The sequence below is a fragment of the Carassius carassius genome, chromosome 27, assembly GCF_963082965.1.
Source record: "Carassius carassius chromosome 27, fCarCar2.1, whole genome shotgun sequence".
Taxonomy (NCBI): domain Eukaryota; kingdom Metazoa; phylum Chordata; class Actinopteri; order Cypriniformes; family Cyprinidae; genus Carassius; species Carassius carassius.
Genome location: NC_081781.1, coordinates 958,208 through 979,233, shown reverse-complemented (window position 1 = coordinate 979,233; position 21,026 = coordinate 958,208). Strand labels below are relative to the sequence as shown.

At 37.1% G+C, this 21,026-nt stretch overlaps 1 protein-coding gene across 3 annotated transcripts in view; it reads right to left on the bottom strand.

The window, feature by feature from the left end:
• The window catches only part of wasf1 (WASP family member 1), a 69,247-nt gene that overhangs the window by 29,596 nt on the left and 18,625 nt on the right, over positions 1 to 21,026 (bottom strand). For all 3 annotated transcript variants that reach the window (XM_059512018.1, XM_059512019.1, XM_059512020.1), the window contains exons 2-4: positions 9,011 to 9,170; positions 8,139 to 8,273; positions 1,264 to 1,417 (exon numbers count right to left, since the gene is read on the bottom strand). In XM_059512018.1, coding sequence (XP_059368001.1) covers positions 1,264 to 1,417; positions 8,139 to 8,273; positions 9,011 to 9,143 — 422 coding nt within the window. In that variant the 5' untranslated portion in view covers positions 9,144 to 9,170. The remainder of the gene's footprint in view (positions 1 to 1,263; positions 1,418 to 8,138; positions 8,274 to 9,010; positions 9,171 to 21,026) is intronic.

Here is a 21,026-nt window from a genome sequence, read left to right as displayed (position 1 = left end):
TTGGCATTTAGGCTGATTGAGTGATGCTAAATAATATTTTTGACGAATAAAACTAGTTAATTTAGAAATGTTTAAGTTGCAATTTATTTCCGTGTATAAGAAACACCTGCAAGGAACATCTGAGAGCTCTCAGATGTGGTATTTGATATCCATTTAATAATTTACTGGAGATGCAAAATGACAAATTATATTACATCTTGTTTTCTGGAAATTATATCCAAATTAAATGAGTTTTGCTTAAAAACGAATAAAACAAATCCTTCAGTCGAGTAAAAAAAAAAAAAAAAAGTTTGAAAGGAAAACGAGATTATTTTTCTGACCCCACTGATAGATGTTTTTTCTAAATCTAAATTTAAAAAACTTGCTTAATTTTTATACATTTTTCAGAAAATATCATGTTATATTTTATGTGTATCTTACATCTTGATTGAAGAATATTTAGATATTTAAACTGGAAAAGAAATAAAAAATTCAGTGATGTTAAATAATATTTATGACTTGAATAAAATGCATTATGATTATTTAAACAGCTAAACAGTTACATGAAGAGTTAAATGCATGGAAGCATACGGGTAGCAAAATTCATTAATATGTAAAATGGCGATGCATTTATTTAATCTGACATTTTCTCATACATATGTGCAACATTTAATGCAAAATTAAAATTAAAATTTAGTTATATAATTTACATTTGCATTTCCCACACTAGTTTTAATATGTAAATTAAAAACATATTTTAAGGCTTTATAAGTTGCAAAATTAAAAGGAAATTGTATTACCCAAATTGATTAGATGTTTAAAACGTCCAAGCAAAAACTGTAGCAAAATTATCATTTAAATGGCACTTTTCCTAAATGCATTGAGATTTACAGGTAGGACACTTGAGATTGCATTTTCATCGTGAAACCATGTGATAATTGTAGCAAAATGCAGTATGAATTGGAAAATAATAGGCCATGTTAAAATATGTTTTTAATTTACATATTAAAACTAGTGTAGGAAATGCAAATTATATAATTGGATTTTCACACTAAACGTTGCACATATGTATGGGAAAATGTCAGTTTAAATAAAGAAATGCATTGCCAATTTGCAAATTACATTTAAAAATTAATTTTGATACCCATATGCTTCCATATTAAATTAGATTTTTCAGTTTGACAGTTCATGTCTGTCTGATTGCAGTTCATGTTATTTCAGTGGTATTGAGGTCAGCTGGGAAAACGTCTCCGGTGTGATTATCTGTTGGGTCAGGAGTCTGACCTGTAGGGTGTGAGGATGTTCAGCGGCGGAGGTTGTTCGCACAGCTCGTATGTCTCCTGCATGGGGACGGGAAGAGACTGACGCTCAAACAGCTGCTGGTCCTGGATAGTGGAGCTGCGGAAGGCCTTCCTCATGGTGATGTCCTGAAGAGACACTGAGACACAAACACACATCGCATCAGACCCACATCTGCCTTTCTACAGGCGAGTCTTTACAGATTTTTGAAACACTTACAAGACTGACAAAAAAATATGTGTGTTTGAATTAGTGGTCAACCGATATATCGCCAAGGCCGATATATCGGCCGATATTTGGCATTTTTCAAATATCAGCATTGGCTGATAAGTTTTTCTGCTCGTCTTCTAGGTGGGACTTTTATTTTTACGGTGCTAAAAAGGCAGCACCTGAGCTCACAGTTGTCATATTCTCCCTCTTGTTTACTGTCATTGTTAAAAGTTATTTCTAATAATACGGATACAGCACTGTGTGCTGTATGTAAAATGACTGTTACCCCTGCTTTATTTTGAAAAATATGATTCACAATGCATTCACAATGCACATGCAAATTCCCCAGAGCAGAGCAGAGTAAAGCTTTTTATTATATTTTTATTAAGTATTTATTTAAAAACACTTTAGTACAATATATAGTAGTATAAAGAATAAGTTTGTTTATTTTACACATTTATTTTTTACTCCATTGTCAAATGATTTCAAATTTCTTAAATAAATATATAAATATATATATATATATATATATATATATATATATATATATATATATATATATATATATATATATATATATTATGGGGTGTAACGGTTCACAAAATTCACGGTTCGGTTCGATACGATACACTGGTGTCACGGTTCGGTTCGGTTCGGTACGGTTCGGTACTTTTTAGATACAGCAAAAAGAAAAAATTGGCAGATAAATTTCCTTGATTTTTAAAAAATGTTTTATTTATTAAAACTAACAAAGTATGTTTTTTTTTTTTTACATTGAACAATGATGGAGCTATTCTTTACCCATCTTCTATGGTGTTTTCTTAGCAGCATACTGTATAAAACAAAAACAGCTCCTTATAAAAAAAAAATGAAAATGTTATATTAGTTATGAACAAATACAAAGATGTAACTTTTTATATGGAACTCTATAACTCTTTATATTGAGTGTGTTTTTACTCAATTGGTTCTCTATAGGGCTTATGTTTTTTGGAACAAAGCAGGAATTACGGTCTGTCTGAAATGGGCTCGTGAAGGAATATTGTAACGGGGCTCAATTACATTAAGCATGTTCTTAAAACCTACGTTTTCTACTACAGTGTAAGGCGCTCGCTCACTCAGTACACGCTGAAGGCTCGTTGCAAAATGGCTAATGCGTTTAACAGACCAGAAATAGAAGATCCTCCAATAACCAACAGGTCTGGTGTTTGGGTGCACTTTGGATTCCCTGTAAGCTATAATGGTGATGATAGAATGAATGGTAAATAGTAAGGTCTCATATCCGCGGCTATAACGTAAATGTAGCCTAATCGCCGTGGTGATGTCTTTTGCCCTGTTTGAATCCGTTGGAAATGTCTGTCTAAATGCTGCGGGGATAGTTTGTTTCGTGTATGTTTCTCTTTTTTCCGTCTTTTCCCAGATACTGACACACTAAGGTGATGTCGGCGTAAATGAGTTGACATGTTTCAAGTATTCCCGCGTGTTTTTTTTTTTTTTTTTTGTATTCCCGCTGGTGTACCCTAGACGCGACATATCGTTGTTTTTTTATCCACCACTCTCTTGCCATCACCATTATAGCTTACAGGGAATCCAAAGTGCACCCAAACACCAGACCTGTTGGTTATTGGAGGATCTTCTATTTCTGGTCTGTTAAACGCATTAGCCATTTTGCAACGAGCCTTCAGCGCGTACTGATTGAGCGAGCGCCTGACTGAGTAGCCTAACATAAACATATAAGTTGGTGTTTTTTTTCTTCTTCGGGGGTGTCAGGGGCGTTGCCTGTTACGTTGTTTGGGTTATTGGGCTACCTTGTTGAACGCATATCATTATATTTCACAATTTTTTTTATTTTCCAAATATAATTAATTAGTCCAACGAACCTCGTACCGAACGGTTCAATACGAATACGCGTATCGTTACACCCCTAATATATATATATATCGGCTTTATATCGGCTATCGACCCACCTGCTTTTCAAGATATCGGATATCGGTATCGTCTGTCAAAAAACCAATATCGGTTGACCCCTAGTCTGAATAAAAATTACAGCCTGAATTGTTCATAATTCTCATAACATTAAATAATACAAATGCATATGACAAAACGAACAGGTTTGCCCTTTTTCCTGAAAGAAGACATTTAAGTCAGTCTTGATGTAGATGTAGGCTTGAGAAGAGGATATTTTTATCTGTTTTGCAGTTTGAAAGACATGATCTGTGAGTCATAAGGCACGAGCTGCATAACATCTCACGATTTGCTCCTTTTGTTGTCCTCAGATGATTGAGCTTCATGTGGGTTCGAAGCGACACCAAGGCGAGTAAATGATGGCGGCGGCTTTTATAGGAAAATCTTTATGATATCTGCAGGGAACGGAGCGCTGCGGATGAATGAAGACTCTTTCATACTGACGTGTTTCTGAAGGAAAGGGCCATGAATCTAAACACTCTCAATGAGCTCGATGTGTGTGTGCGTTCATTAGCAGCTCTTCATCAACATCATCTGAGCAGAAACAGCAACATCTAAAATCTTTTCTTCTGGTTTCAGTGAATGTTTTGCATCAACTTTCAGTTGTCTCATGAACTTGTGTTTATTTTATTAAGGCAACATTTCTTGTTTGAAAATTATACAGACATTAAAAACTAATTAAATGACATAAACAAATCAAAATAAAAAAACTAACTGCTATTAAAGTGAAAACAGAAAATATAATTAAATCTAATTCAAAATACTAATAAAAACTATAATAGTATGCATCAATGATTATAAAATAATACTGATTCACATCAGATTATTATTATTTTTCAACAGAATTTACTTATTTGCTTAATTTTAAAACATGTAATAAAAAATGTGTATGTGTGTGTGTGTGTAGATATATATTTGAAAGTGGTGTAAAAAAGTTTTTGCACCTTTCTTGTTTTATTTAAAAAAAAATTGCAAAATTGTCACATTTAAAAGATTCAGATCATCAAACTAATTTTAATATTACACAAAGATAACCCAATTAAATACAAAATGCAGTTTTGAAACAAGTTTTTGCATTTTATTTGCAACTTTATTTGCAATATATATATATATATATATATATATATATATATATAGTAAAGAAATTAAAGTTGCAAATAAAACACTTCATATTTTCTTGCCATTATTTGAACACACACACATACTATATATATATACATACATATACATATATATATATATATATATATATATACATGTATATTTACATTAAGCAGACCCTTTTGTCCTAAGAGACTTTTTTTGTCTTACTGTAAAACAACCCACAAACTAAGAGCATTTTTGAGATGACTCTGACGTGTTGAATGACCACTAGAAACGTTACCCGTCCAGATGAATTATGGGTCATAATGAGCCTCAGTTTGACCACAGACAAGCAGAGACTGAGGATCTGCAGTTAATTCAGATCAGATGCTCTACATGAAGTATGAAACATGTACAGCATGAATTGTGTTCATCTGTTCATAAACAGAGGCATAACAATTTTCATTTACCCATCACATTAAACAACATTGCAAATTCAAAGTGGATTCAAAATTTATTTGCCCAACTGAAACAAAATTCAACAGTTATTTAAAGTGTTATTTTAAAATTAAGAAACTGTTATAGATTTTTATTAATATCTTTATTTTGCTATTAATATATTTTGTTATTTTGTTTTCATTTTAGTTCAAGTGTTTTGACATTTTTATTAAAATTAAAAAGATAATCATGACTCTTTTCCCCATAATTCACTCTGTTTCTTGCAATTCTGAGAATTGAATTGCAAGCTATAATCTTACAATTTTGCCATTTTTCTTTGCAATTCTGAGTTTTTCGTGTCTTTGTTCTATATAAAAAATATTTTCTTTTATTACATTTTTATGTTTAATTATTCATTTTCAGTTAGCAAACTATTATTATTACTATTATATATATATATATATTTTTTTTTTTTTTTTATTAAAAACCAATATGTCACTTTTATTATATTATATATTTCATCTTATATTTTTATATATTTATATGGGAAAGTGTGTATCTCTGGTGATCTATCAATTCAATTTCACCTTTGCTCTTTATTTTTTATTATTTTTTAAATGTCCTATTATTAAAAAAAAAAACATTTATTTTATATTACAAGTATTTAATTTACATCTAATTTACATTTACATGCATTTGGTAGTACCTTTTATTCAAAGTGGCATTTATATCATTAATTAATTAGTCCTAATATTAAATGCATTATTATTATTTATATTAATACATTTATAGAAATAATTTAATCAAAACCCTTGAAATCAAACTTATGAAATATATTGCATGCATATTTTTTACAACACCATTAGCTGTTTAAAATGGTTTCATCATGTAACACCGCAGGAACATCAAGATCCCAAACTCATCTGTCATACTCGAGAGCTGTAGATCCTCCAGGGCTTTTCACTTCCGATCTGTCCGTGTTGGTCTGAAGCAGGATCGGATTGATGCAGCGTTTGGGATGGATGTGTCCTTACAGACACGGATCACTTCACCGAGAAACGGGGCGTGGGATCCCCTCACAGTTATTCTACTCGCCATTACAGTTATTACTCTCCCACAGAAGACAGCGGCTGAATCCACATCGGCCCGCTCTGCGTAATAAAGCCCATTTCCAGAATGGAGTTCATGGAGCGCGACGTAATTTTAATTGTTTCAGGCTGATAAAAACAGTGGAGGAGCGTGAGAAGGAGACAGCGCTGCTCATCCATCAGACTCGTGCTCTTTATATCCAACCCACAGTGTTGGATATAAAATGGCCATATTTGAGAAAAAAGTTGAGTAGTTTGCATCACTAGATATAACCGTCAGGCATTCAGGCTAACATTTTTTACCTAACGTGTTCCCTGGGAGTCGAACCCACAACCTTGCGCTGCTAACGCAATGCTCTACCACTTGAGCCACAGGAATAATATAGCTTTTAACATTTAACACTATAATATTTAGCATTTCTATCGTAAAACAATTGACTAACATTAAATCATTTGCAGCTTTTATCTTACCTCGCTCTCTTTCAACGTTAAACGTTAAACTGAAACTCTGCTTCTGTGAACGTTACGTGAACGCTGAAAATGTTAATTATAAAGCCAAATTTGGCCATTTCTAATTATAGGGGGAGGGGCTTATTTTTATTTATTTTTTAATTTCTGATTTTTAATAACAACTATTAAATGTTTAAAAGACAGCGCTCTAGTCAGCTCAGATTTGCATTTATTGTATTTGCTTTTGTTGAGGCCATTCGCATTAATTGCGAAAAACATATTTTTTTCAGAATAGTGTAATTTGTGGTGAAAAGCTACATTACCCATGATGCTGTTCAGAAAATTCCACCAATCAGAGAGTCGCAGTGAAGAAAGTGCGCCAAAAGCGCTGATCTAGAGTCCCGCATGGGTTTCTTATGATGTGTGCACACCAAACGCGAAGCGAATATTTACATCGCATTTCTCGCTCTAATTTACTCGCGGGATGTTTTTTGCGTCACTCTCTTGAATAAAACCATAAAAACAATAATATAAAAAAATTATTTAAATTTTCTGATACAACCGGACATGTCAATAAGCTCTTCGTTGATTGGCTTGCGTGACAACGCATCATGCAAATTTTCCACTCGAGTTGAAGACACACAGAAGACACATCTTTGCATTGACTTTGTATGTAATCTACTGGATATTGACATCACTTTTGAACGAGTGCTCCCTGTTCACTTTCCTGTTCACTGGTTGCCAAGTCTGTATTTCCCACGCAATTGTGTTACCGTTAAACTGTTTCTGTGGGTTAAAGGTTTGAAATATTGCATAATTATCACATTTGACTGGAATGCCTGTAATGAAGCATTTAGCATTCTATTTATGATAAAACTGCACTAGATTTTAAGTTTTGTGAAGGAGGGCCAATGGTATGAAGCCTTTTTTGTAGCTGTGTTTCTGTGCATAACAGTGAACGTTATTTAAATGTTACAAAAATGTTTCATACAACATTCTACTGACTTTATTTTTACCCAATATTTGAATTTGAATCTAAGAACATTAAAATGTAAAGTTTGTAGTATTGATAACAATCAGAAATGTTTCTTGAGCAGCAAATCATCATATTAGAATGATTTCTGAAGATCATGTGACACTGAAGACTGGAGGAATGATGCTGCACATAACAGAAATAAATTACAGTTTAACATTTATTCACAGAGAAAATAGTTATTTTAAATTGTAATAACATTTCAAAATTTTACAGTATTTTTGATCAAATAAATGCAGGTTTGGAAAGCAGAAAAGACTTGTTTCAATGAATTATTATTACATTTTTTCAGATAGGTATGCATAATAAATTGATAAAATTATCCCAGTGGGCACTGGTTTCTGGGCTGGTGCAAAAACATTTTTTTTTTCTGGCCCTGAAATGATTGTTTTCATGTTAAATTCTGTCAGATTGTGCTCAAGCGTCCTGTCAGTGGATAAGAGGAATCTGTCTCTCTCTCACTGTTTGTTATCAGATATCTCAGCACTGTCGAGCTTCCAGAAAACATGCTGTCAGTTTCACCAGTCGAGTAACTCAATCACAGCCGATAACAGACTGAACTGTGTGTGTGTGTGTGTGTATGTGTGTGTACTCACACTCCTCTTCTTTGGGGTCAAGTTGAGTGACGCTGATTGACAGGCGGTCGACTCTCTCCTGAAGGGAATTCACTCGAAATGAGAAGGAATGAGCTTCATTAAATAGCTCGCCGAACAAATCCTCTGCATATTTACCTGAACACACACAAAATACCCCAAAACAAAAGAAAAAAATTATTATTATCATGACAATTAACCTCAGTTTTAGTTCTTCTCTTGATTCTCTGATGTGATTTTTATTACTGTAATAAAACTAGATTTTATTTACATCAGCTTCAATTTAAGGCAGTTCAACAATGATGAATACATATAAATAATATAAGTTAGAAAGTTTTATAAAATAATAAAACTAAAATATAGATAATTTACATAGAATAAAAAAATCTTAAATCTTATTTTTAAAATAATTTACGAATATATACAAAGTATGCTAAATAAAATAAATAAATATAAAATCATGAAGCGTTACGTTTTTTAAAAAATTCCTTTTTTAGATTTTTGCAGTTCAACAAATATTACCATTATAAATAATTATTTTACATTTACAAAGTTAACAACTTGTACACAAGAGAGAAATTATAAAAATAAAAAATGAGAAAAATAATTTTATATATTTTTTTATATAAATAAATATAATTTATTATATAATATACAAATATAAAATGTATATACTATAAAGAATAATACAAATAATGACATAAAAAGTAATAAGTTTAATAATACAAATAAAATAATAAAAGGTAACAACTGTGTTTTATCCAAATTTACAGAGTACAGTGTAACACAGTACTGTAATGCATTGCAGATGTGCAACTGTACAACGTCTAGAGTGCTTGAGTGTGTATTTAGAGACAGAAGAGATCTGGACTCACTCAGGCTGCTCAGCTGACGGATCACGTTGGCCAGAGAGATGTTAGTCACACACTCCAGCTCGTTCTTGATGCTGTGTGGCAGAGCTGTGTGACACAGGTGACGAGGCTCAATACTGCGCTTGACCAGCGGCATCCTGACGCTCTCGCTCGCTCACCACACCTGAGAGAGAGAAAGAGAGAGAGAGTCACTCGCTCGCCCACCACACCTTACAGAGAGACAGAGAGAGAAAGAGAGAGAGAGAGAGAGAGAGAGAGAGTCACTCGCTCACTCACCACACCTGACAGAGAGACAGAGAGAGAGAGAGAGAGAGAGAGAGTCACTCGCTCACTCACCACACCTGACAGAGAGAGAGAGAGAGAGAGAGAGAGAGTCACTCGCTCACTCACCACACCTGACAGAGAGAGAGAGAGAGAGAGAGTGACTCGCTCGCCCACCACACCTGACAGAGAGAGAGAGAGAGAGAGAGAGAGAGAGTCACTCGCTCACTCACCACACCTGACAGAGAGAGAGAGAGAGAGAGAGAGAGAGAGAGTGACTCGCTCACTCACCACACCTGACAGAGAGAGAGAGAGAGAGAGAGAGAGTCACTCGCTCACTCACCACACCTGACAGAGAGAGAGAGAGAGAGAGAGAGAGAGAGTGACTCGCTCACTCACCACACCTGACAGAGAGAGAGAGAGAGAGAGAGAGAGTCACTCGCTCACTCACCACACCTGACAGAGAGAGAGAGAGAGAGAGAGAGAGAGAGTGACTCGCTCGCCCACCACACCTGACAGAGAGAGAGACAGAGAGAGAGACTCGCTCACTCACCACACCTGACAGAGAGAGAGAGAGAGAGAGAGAGAGAGAGAGAGAGTCACTCGCTCACTCACCACACCTGACAGAGAGAGAGAGAGAGAGAGAGAGAGAGAGAGTCACTCGCTCACTCACCACACCTGACAGAGAGAGAGAGAGAGAGAGAGTGACTCGCTCGCCCACCACACCAGACAGAGAGAGAGAGAGAGGGAGAGAGAGAGAGAGAGTGACTCGCTCACTCACCACACCTGACAGAGAGAGAGAGAGAGAGAGAGAGAGAGAGTGACTCGCTCGCCCACCACACCAGACAGAGAGAGAGAGAGAGAGAGAGAGGGAGAGAGAGAGAGAGAGTGACTCGCTCACTCACCACACCTGACAGAGAGAGAGAGAGAGAGAGAGAGAGAGAGAGAGAGTGACTCGCTCGCCCACCACACCAGACAGAGAGAGAGAGTTCTGTAACTTCTAGATTCTCTTCATTTTAAAGCTGAGTACTGCATGATCGTCGTTGCTAGGAAAGTTTGGTTTAATTACTGTGTGTCTTACCCTGGTAAACACGTGCTGAAGTGGACCTTGGTTTTGCGTTTGCCTATCGCGGGACTTGCCCAGTTTCGGTCTTCTAAATTGTGAGGTGTGGCCAAAGCCAGTAAAAGTACTTAATTAGCTGTTTTGGAAGCCCTTGTCAGAAGAAATAGTCGAGCAACAGATAAGGACAGCAGTTTGTAAGTGTTTTGCCTCGTTTTCTCATTAGACTACTGCATGATCGTCGTTTCTAGGAAAGTTTGGTTTAATTACTGTGTGTCTTACCCTGGTAAATACGTGCTGAAGTGGCGCTTGGTTTTGTGTTAGCCTATAGCAGGATATAGTCTGCTAAATAGTAAGGCGTGGCTAGCTTGACTTCAGTCACAGGTAATCATGCAAATATAAAAGCGGTAGTTTTCACCGTGGTCATGGCAGCCCTCATGTGAAGCCTCCTAGTGTGAAGATTTTTGACTCTACCTAAGACGAGTGTAAAGACAATCGACTCTACCTGCGCGATTCCACCGAGCAAGGACACCGACTGGGCACTTGAGTATTGCTTTTCTCCTCTTTCTTTACTTTTGTATAGCTTGTCCTCAAATACTTATTTAGGTCACTTGTAGTCACTATGTGCTTTCAGATCACTACTATCACTACTAACACTCGGAGAGCACGCAATGTACGTCGAAGAAAGGCCTATCCGTCAAACCTACGGCCTGTCCCTCTGACCTTTACTACTACGCTCTCTATTCCAGTTGGTCTTGGAACTGCCAGTCTGCAGTTAACAAAGCAGGCTTCATTTCTTTTATTGCTACTCATTCCGGTCTCAACCTCATGGCACTGACTGAGACTTGGATCAAACCTGAAGACACTGCCACTCCCGCAGCCCTCTCCACTTATTTCATTTGTTCCCACACTCCTCGTACGACTGGGAGGGGTGGAGGTACTGGTCTCCTTATATCAAAAGAATTGAAATTTGATCTTAAACCATCACCTACAGGTACCACAACAAAATTAACAACTGTTGTGACACTCAGACACTCTTCAAAACTTCCTATTCTCTTCTTAATCCACCTCCTACTCCATCAATTCTTACAGCTGACAACTTTGCAGTTTTCTTCACAAATAAGACAAGAACCATCAGTGACCAATTCTCCAAAGTCAAAGTCAAAGTCACCTTTATTTATATAGCGCTTTAAACAAAATACATTGCATCAAAGCAACTGAACAACATTCATTAGGAAAACAGTGTCAATAATGCAAAAATGACAGTTAAAGGCAGTTCATCATTGGATTCAGTTATGTCATCTCTGTTCAGTTAAATAGTGTCTGTGCATTTATTTGCAATCAAGTCAACGATATCGCTGTAGATGAAGTGTCCCCAACTAAGCAAGCCAGAGGCGACAGCGGCAAGGAACCGAAACTCCATTGGTGACAGAATGGAGAAAAAAACCTTGGGAGAAACCAGGCTCAGTTGGGGGGCCAGTTCTCCTCTGACCAGACGAAACCAGTAGTTCAATTCCAGGCTGCAGCAAAGTCAGATTGTGCAGAAGAATCATCTTCACACCGCAGACTCAGGATAACTTCACAATGACCAATGCACACTCTCTCTCCTCCTTCTCTCCACTCTCAAAGATGGACGTTTCCAAACTTATCCTGTCCAATCATCCTACTACTTGTCCACTTGATCCGATCCCCACTCACCTCCTTCAAGCGATCTCTTCTTCAGTCATACCTTCACTTACTCACATTATCAACTCCTCTCTTCACTCTGGAACATTTCCCTCAGCATTCAAGCAGGCTCGGGTAAGCCCACTGCTCAAGAAACCATCTCTAAATCCAGCGCTTCTAGAAAACTACAGACCGGTATCCCTTCTTCTATTCATTGCAAAGACACTTGAGCGAGCTGTGTTCAACTGGCTTCAAAGCTAAGTTTGCTGCTTCAAAATCCTCAGTACTCATCTTACTGGACCTCTCTGCTGCTTTTGACACCATTAATCACCAGATTCTCCTGTCCACCCATAGAAAGATGGGCATTTCTGGTACCGCACTCCTGTGGTTGAAGTCCTACCTCGCCGATAGACAGTGTTGGGAAGGTTACTTTGGAAATGTAATAGGTTACAGATTACAAGTTACCCTGTTTAAAATGTAATAGTAGTGTAACTTTTTCAATTACTTTATTAAAGTAATGTAACTAATTACTTTTGAGTACTTTTTGATTACTTTTGTAAATTTGTGAAAATTAAAGAATAATAAATAAAAGCATATACATCAACTCAAATACAGTTATCTAATAAGCATGTGACGTATTCTGTGTAATAAAATCCTAAACATTGGTGTTTTTTTGAAACTGCTGTCTCTTTGTATATGATATGATGATAGTTTTCTCAAAATAAGTAAAATGCACATGAAGTGACACAGAGCAGTTCTAGAAATTATGTTTATGTGCTCGTGTACTCCTATATTGAGGCAGCAGAGGTTGAAAACACTGTGAGCTTCAGTAGGCCTATGTGTAGTAAATGAAACCATGTCTTTGCCATTAATTTACAGGAGGTGCGGACTGGGAAAAAAATCAGACTGGAAAATTCAAACTCATACAAACAAATTCATGGACAAAACTATTTTTTATCTATTTTAAATCTTTAATTTGGGGACATGCAAAATAATTAAAAGTTCTCTCCTGAACTGCACCTTCACTTCCATTTTTCTCTTCAGTTTCTTTATTTTGCCCTGTTATGCATCTCTCTCATGACTTTAATACTCAAGATTGAACAAAACTATACTTTACAATACAATACTCTACAATACTACAATATCTTTATAGAAAAATCCTATATATAATCCATATTTTTCCCTTACAAAAATTAACCATGCTTTTATTAGCCTATATAAAAGTAAAACCTTGAGTAATTTTTTTTTTTTTTTTGCAAATGGATTTGTATTTATTTTTAAATAAATACATTTGTAAAATAATTTTACATTTTTGGTTATCACAGTTAAACAATAGTAACCATTTTCTCTGGATTTATAGTTAAATATTAAAATGTTAATTTTCGTAAGGGTTGTGTTGTTGTCTGTCGTAGCTCCCCCTAAACCTATAAAAAAAATCTGAATTTTTTTCAGCTAAATTACTACTGTAACATTACAACAGATAATAATTATGTCCCTTATATAGTATTTTGAGTGATGACTGATGAGCAACGTGCTGCTGCTTGATTAAATAAATAAAAAAACAAAGACAAAAAAGCATCTTTACAGATGAAACTGACCTGAAACCCTGAACAGGAGTTCTGCTTCTCTGCTCCAGCTGTACGCTTCCATAGTCTCTCTCTCTCTCTCTCTTTCTCGCATTGATTACTCTGAGTCTGATCCAAACTGTTTGGCGGAGTCGCGGAGAGCGCGCGAGTCATGACTAACAATTCATGATTTATTAGAGATTTAATTATCAAATGGCGGATTCGCAAATGATCGCTTTAGTACATTCGGCAGGCAATTATACAATAATGATATTAAATAGTGGGGCAAAATCGGCTGCCAGGTCACCGGGAATTGTCCCGGTTCTCCCGGTGTCCAGTCCGCGCCTGATTTCCACAGACACGCAGAATGTGGAAGTCATATATTGCATTTTTGGGGCTTAATATTCACAGACACTAGTCCATGTCATGTTTTGATTCAAGTGTACTGACCTACTTTTGATTTAGTCATCCAAAATGTGGCATATTCCGTCCGCGTTAGGCATTCCGTTTTATGACTGGATTCTACGAACCAGACTGTATTTCCGCATCCCGGAAATTATTAGGGTGGTATGTCTCAGAATAGTCAGTGCAATTTGGGAAAGAAATCAGTTAAATCTGTATGTGGATGTGTGTAAATATTCAAATGTAATCCCCTTTGTAATCGTTAAAAATTTCATAAGTAACTGTAATTTAATTACTCATTTTTTCGAAGTAACTGTAACCAATTACAGTTACAACAATTTTGTAATTAAATTACGTAACGCCGTTACATGTAACTAGTTACTCCCCAACACTGCCGATAGATCCTTCAGCATGTCTTGGAGGGGTGATGTTTCTAAGTCACAAAAACTTGCTACCGGGGTTCCTCAAGGCTCAGTACTTGGACAACTTCTCTTCTCCATCTACATGACATCATTAGGATCTGTCATTCAGAAGCAGGGCTTTTCTTATCACTGCTACGCTGATGACACCCAACTCTACTTCTCATTCCAACCAGATGACCCGACGGTAGCTGCTTGCATTTCAGCCTGTCTGAGTGACATTTCTAGCTGGATGAATGACCAACCACCTTCAGCTTAACCTTACGAAGACAGAACTCCTGGTGGTTCCAGCTAACCCACCGTTTCATCACAACTTCTGTACACAATTGGGTTCGTCAACCATAACTCCTTCCAGGACAGCAAGAAACCTAGGAGTTGTGATGGATCATCAGTTAAGCTTCACAGACCACATTGCTACAATGACCCGGTCCTGCAGATTTGCCTTACATAACATTAGGAAGATTAGACCCTTCCTGTCAGAGCAAGCCACCCAACGTCTTGTCCAAGCTCTTGTTCTCTCCAGACTGGACTATTGTAATGCTCTCCTGGCTCTTCCTGCATGTACTGTCAAGCCTCTGCAACTGATCCAGAATGCAGCAGCGAGGGTTGTCTTCAATGAGCCAAAAAAAGCTCAAGTTACTCCTCTCCTCATCAGGTTACACTGGCTACCAGTAGCCGCTCCTATCAAATTCAAGGTACTGATGCTTGCCTACAAGACGACCGCTGGCATGGCACCAACTTACCTAAACTCACTGGTCAAATCTTATGTGCCCTCCAGAAGTTTGCACTCTGCAAGTGATCGTCGCCTTGTGGTGCCATCCCAAAGAAGTTCAAAATCACTCTCACGGAGCTTTTCCTGGACTGTGCCCAGCTGGTGGAATGACCTCCCAATCTCAATTCGTACAGCTGAGTCTTTACTCATTTTCAAGAAACATCTGAAGACTCATTTTTTTCGACAGCACTTAACCAAATAATACTAGCACTTTTCTTTCTTTCATATAAAAAAATGCGTTCTGTACTAGACTAACTGAGACTTGTCATGGCACTTGTATACTGTTGTTGTTCTTTTGTTGAACTGATTGCTTCTAAGTGAAGTGAAGTGACATTCAGCCAAGTGTGGTGACCCATACTCAGAAATCGTGCTCTGCATTTAACCCATCCAAAGTGCACACACACAGCAGTGAACACACACACACCGTGAACACACACCCGGAGCAGTGGGCAGCCATTTATGCTGCGGCGACCGGGGAGCAGTTAGGGGTTCGATGCCTTGCTCAAGGGCACCTAAATCATGGTATTGCCGGCCCGAGATTCGAACCCACAACCCTAGGGTCAGGAGTCAAACTCTCTAACCAATAGGCCACGACTTCCCCGTGTTCTCATTTGTTCTCATTTGTAAGTCGCTTTGGATAAAAGAGTCTGCTAAATGATTAAATGTAAATGTAAAGCGTCAGAGCTGACTAACAAACACTCAATATCACCAATACTGAAAAACATGGAAGAGTCAAGGAAATTATGAACGAAGAGAAGGAGGCATACATACAGTATTGGAAAGAACAAACCAAAGACCAAAGTCATCTCCAGTGTTATCTGAAACGCAACAGAGAGTACAGTCTGCTCTCAGAGCACTTCCTCCTCCACTGTGACAAAGACACATCCTTCTGAGACTCACTGTACAGTCAAATACAGCAGAACACTCCTGAGCACCAGTCACTCCGGGAACATGACAGATTCACAATATTACTTGCTGAAAGACCTGCTTCCTTTTGGTAGCACATTATATTTATAAATGCCACAAACTAAGAGGTTAAGACCTACATTAGTAGTGCCATCAATGTTTACACACACACACACACACACACACACACATATATATATATATATATATATATAGGTGCTGGTCATATAATTAAAATATAATCAAAAAGTTGATTTATTTCACTAATTCCATTCAAAAAGGGAAACTTGTATATTATATTCATTCATTACACATAGACTGTTATATTTCAAATGTTTATTTCTTTTAGTTTTGATGATTATAACTGACAACTAAGGAAAATCCCAAATTCAGTATCTCAGAAAATTTGAATATTGTGAAAAGGTTCAATATTCAAGAAACCTGGTGCCACACTCTAATCAGCTAATGAACTCAAAACACCTGCAAAGCCTTTAAATGGTCTCTCAGTCTAGTTCTGTAGGCTACACAAACATGGGGAAGACTGCTGACTTGACAGTTGTCCAAAAGACGACCATTGACACCTTGCACAAGGAGATCGAGACACAAAAGGTCATTGCAAAAGAGGCTGGCTGTTCACAGAGCTCTGTGTCCAAGCACATTAACAGAGAGGTGAAGGGAAGGAAAAGAGCTGGTAGAAAAAAGTGTACAAGGAATAGTGTTAACCGCACCCTGGAGAAGATTGTGAAACAAAACCCATTCAAAAATGTGGGGGAGATTCACAAAGAGTGGACTGCAGCTGGAGCCAGTGCTTCAAGAACCACTACACAGAGACGTATGCAAGTCATGGGTTTCATCTGTTGCATTCCTTATGTCAATCCACTCTTGAACAACAGACAGTGTCAGAAGCGTCTAAAGACAAAAACGACTATAGACTGCTGCTTAGTGGTCCAAAGTTATGTTCTCTGATGTAGGTACATTTTGCATTTCCTTTGGAAATCAGGGTCCCAGAGTCTGGAGGAAGAGAGGAGAGGCACACAATCCACGTTGCTTGAGGTCCAGTGTAAAGTTTCCACAGTCAGTGATGTTTGGGGTGCCATGTCATCTGCTGGTGTTGGTCCACTGTGTTTTCTGAGGTCCAAGGTCAACAAAGCCGTATACCAGGGAGTTTTAGAGCACTGCATGCTTCTTGATGCTGACCAACTTTATGGAGATGCAGATTTCATTTTCCAACAGGACTTGGCACCTGTACACAGTGCCAAAGCTACCAGTACCTGGTTTAAGGGCCATGGTATCCCCATTCTTAATTGGTCAGCAAACTCTCCTGACCTTAATCCCATAGAAAATCTATGTGGTATTGTGAATATGCGATATGCCAGACCCAAGAATGCAGAAGAGCTGAAGGCCACTATCAGAGCAACCTGGGCTCTCCTAACACCTGAGCAGTGCCACAGACTGATCGACTCCATGCCACGCCGCATTACTGCAGTCTTTCAGACAAAAGGAGCCACAACTAAGTATTGAGTGCTGTACATGCTCATACTTTTCAGTTGGCCAAGATTTCTAAAAATCCTTTTGATGATATTCTAATTATATGCCCAGCACCTTTATATATATATATTAGGGCTGTAACGGTACGTGTATTCGTACCGGACCGTTTCGGTACGGTGCACGTGTGTACCGAATGACCGAATGCAATATTTTGTTTGCGGAACATAAGTACATTTTCGTGTTTCCAAACGAACATATTAAGTGGCGGAAGTCTCCGCGTTCAGCGTAAATCCCGCCCTGCAGCTGATTCTAAGGGCCGTTTCATAGTCAACGCATCTGTACGCATACGCGTCCCCGAGGCTACGCATCGTTACGCTTCGGCTGCCATTATGCGTCGGTGCGTAGCCAAATGTGTCGTCCCAGTTTTTGATATGCGACGCGCCGATGCACGCAATACTATGCGTTGTCGGTGGTTGTCGGAGAAGGTTTGAATACAATGGCGGGCGAAGAGTAAAAATTATGCGAATTTAACGGCCCTATCTCTGCGTTGCCTTTGTTGCCGCCGATGTAAAATCAGCAACAGAATACACTCCTCTTCAGTTGCCATTGTGATCTGAATATCACGCGACCCGACTCTAATATCACCCTGACTCTACTACCCCCTGTTTCTAAGCGGTATATTGCATACACGCATCGCCCGTGACGCTTGCATCCACTGTTTAGACTATGAAAGGGAGCCCGTCGCTCGCGTTGCTTGCTCGCGTTTCTCGCGTTAACTATGTAAGGGCCTAAGGCCGGTGACACACTGGCTGCGTGGCGTGAGCGTGGCGTTTCTGCTGCGTGTCAGTTGCATGAGGGCTGCTTCGCGTTTTCTGTGTCTTTACACACCAGAATCATGCCTGAGGCGGCACAGGCGCGCTGCTGCTACTGTAGGTGACATAGAGGGAGACCACCGACAGACCAGGATCTTGTCTTCACGACAACAATATCTATACTTCATGTTGAGCATAAATATAAAGCCTACTGATAAAGGACACCGTCAACAGTATTGACGGCAAAATAGACTATATTTGACAGGTGCAATATGCCAGTGTGTCACCGGCCTATGGTTTTGAAAAGGCATCACGCGAGTGTGAACATCACTACAACTAGGAAAAAAAACGATTGTAATTCAAACGCAGCTCCCGTCGGCATTTAAACAGAACTTTGCTCTTAATTCAGATCGGTCCAACGCAATAACGAAATCTGAGCAGGTCTAAAAACTGAAACTGTTGACGCTGCACTTTACACTTTGGAAATGTTATATATATATATTTTAAATATGAGCAGGCCTACAAGCTGGGATTGGTAATGCTGCACTGTAATCATAGTTATTTATTTATATTTTTCATTATATTTTATTATATGATATTGGTTTGAGACTGAGAGTATTTTATTTAGTGGAGAACTTTGCAGCAGTATTTTATTTCTTATTCTTTTTTTATATTATATATATTTTATTAAAAAGTATTTAAAAAAAGTGTAAACAAATTGTTTAAAAAAGTTTATAGTGATAAACAACCTGCAGTTTAATGTTTGCATTTCTTTCCCTTACTGTACCGAAAATGAACCGAACCGTGACTTTAAAACCCAGGTACGTACCGAACCGTGATTTTTGCGTACCTTTACACCCCTAATATCTATATATATATATATATATATATATATATATTATATGTATTTTTGTTTTGTTTTGTCTGTTGTTTTTATTCTGCTATATACAATGCTTTGGCAATATGTACCTAAGTATGTCATGCCAATAAAGCAATGTGAACTGAATTGAATTGAGAGTGTGCACACCTGACAGCTGTGAGAATGAGTGAGTTGTGTGGAGATTCACAGCTGCTCGACACGCTCTTGCAGAAATAATCACATTAAGAGCGAAAGAATCCACCAATCACTTTACAACAATCTCCCACGGAACCATCAAAGAAACAGCCAACAATCACAGACTTACACTGTTCAGCATTCTCTGCTTAATTATATTATATTATGATTTATATTATATACCTAAAATGTATATTTATTTATATAAATATATATGTATATAAACATAAATATTTCTATAATATTTTTATACAATCAATTCTAATTTAAAAATGAATATTAATAATTAATAATAACTCAGTTATATTTTTTTAATGATTGCTATATATTATACATTTGCATTTTTGATAACTTCAGATCAATTATAATTTAAAATAAATAATAATAATTAAATACATTTTTACAAATAAAAATGACTGAATATTTTATATCTATATATTTTATATAAATATAAATGTGTATAAATATATTATTTACATAAATCACAATAAATTATAATTTAAAATAAATAATAATTATTAACACTAACAAATTATATTTTTTATTTAAATTAAATTACTAATTACTTATATATATATATATATATATATATATATATATATATATATATATATATATATATACATATTTCTGATCATTATCGTGCTACACAATATTTTTGTGGAAACTGTGATACATTTTATTTTTCAAGATTCACAGTTGAATAGAAAGTTCAAAAGAACAGCATTTATGTGAAATAGAAATCTTTTGTAACATTATAAATTTCTTCACTTTCACTTTTCATCAATTTAATGCAGACTTGATAAATAAAAGTATTAATTTCTTTAAAAAAAAAATAAACCTGATCCAAACTTTCTTTAGCAGTCTGATAAAGTCAAGAGGCAAACATTAGTGGTTTTCGGAACCTGTTTCCCCCTTTAACTTTCATCTTTCATACTACAGGAAGCTGTGAATGATTTGATTAGCAGTGTCCTGCACTAAAACTGACCCTTAACAAACTCTCCACTACATTTCCATGAAGACAGAGACCAATCACAGAGAGCGGAATGCTCCCGCAGCAGCCAATCAAAGTGCAGCCAGCCCAGCCTCAGCCAATCAGAGGTGAGGACGGCTGTGGATGCGATCGGCCCAACAGCTGGTTTCCATTAGAGTCTCCTGAGGTTCTCACATGGGACACAAAAGAGTGGAGAGAGCAAGACTCTTACGTAACACACACACATAATAGTTCATGAATCCGTGGCTCCGTCTTGTTATGTGTGGATAACAAGCAGCTTCATCTCAAGTAGTGAAGTCTCATTTGTTATGGTGTCTTCCGGGTCAGAAGGCGTGTGCTGTTCTTTTTGCATTAAAGCATACTTTCATTTCTGCAGTGTATGTGCAAACTCCCAAGAAATGCATGATCAAACAGATCAAATATATACATTGAATGCAATGCAATTCACTTTGGATAAAAGCTCCTGCCAAATGCATGAGTGTCAAAGCAGAGCGAACCGCATGGCATGATCTATCCCACAATGCAATGCACTCAACCTCATCTTCACTCTACAGTGTGATGGATGAAGCTGGCACAAAACCACACATTTTAATATCTCTTCTTTGAGTTATTATTTGGGAA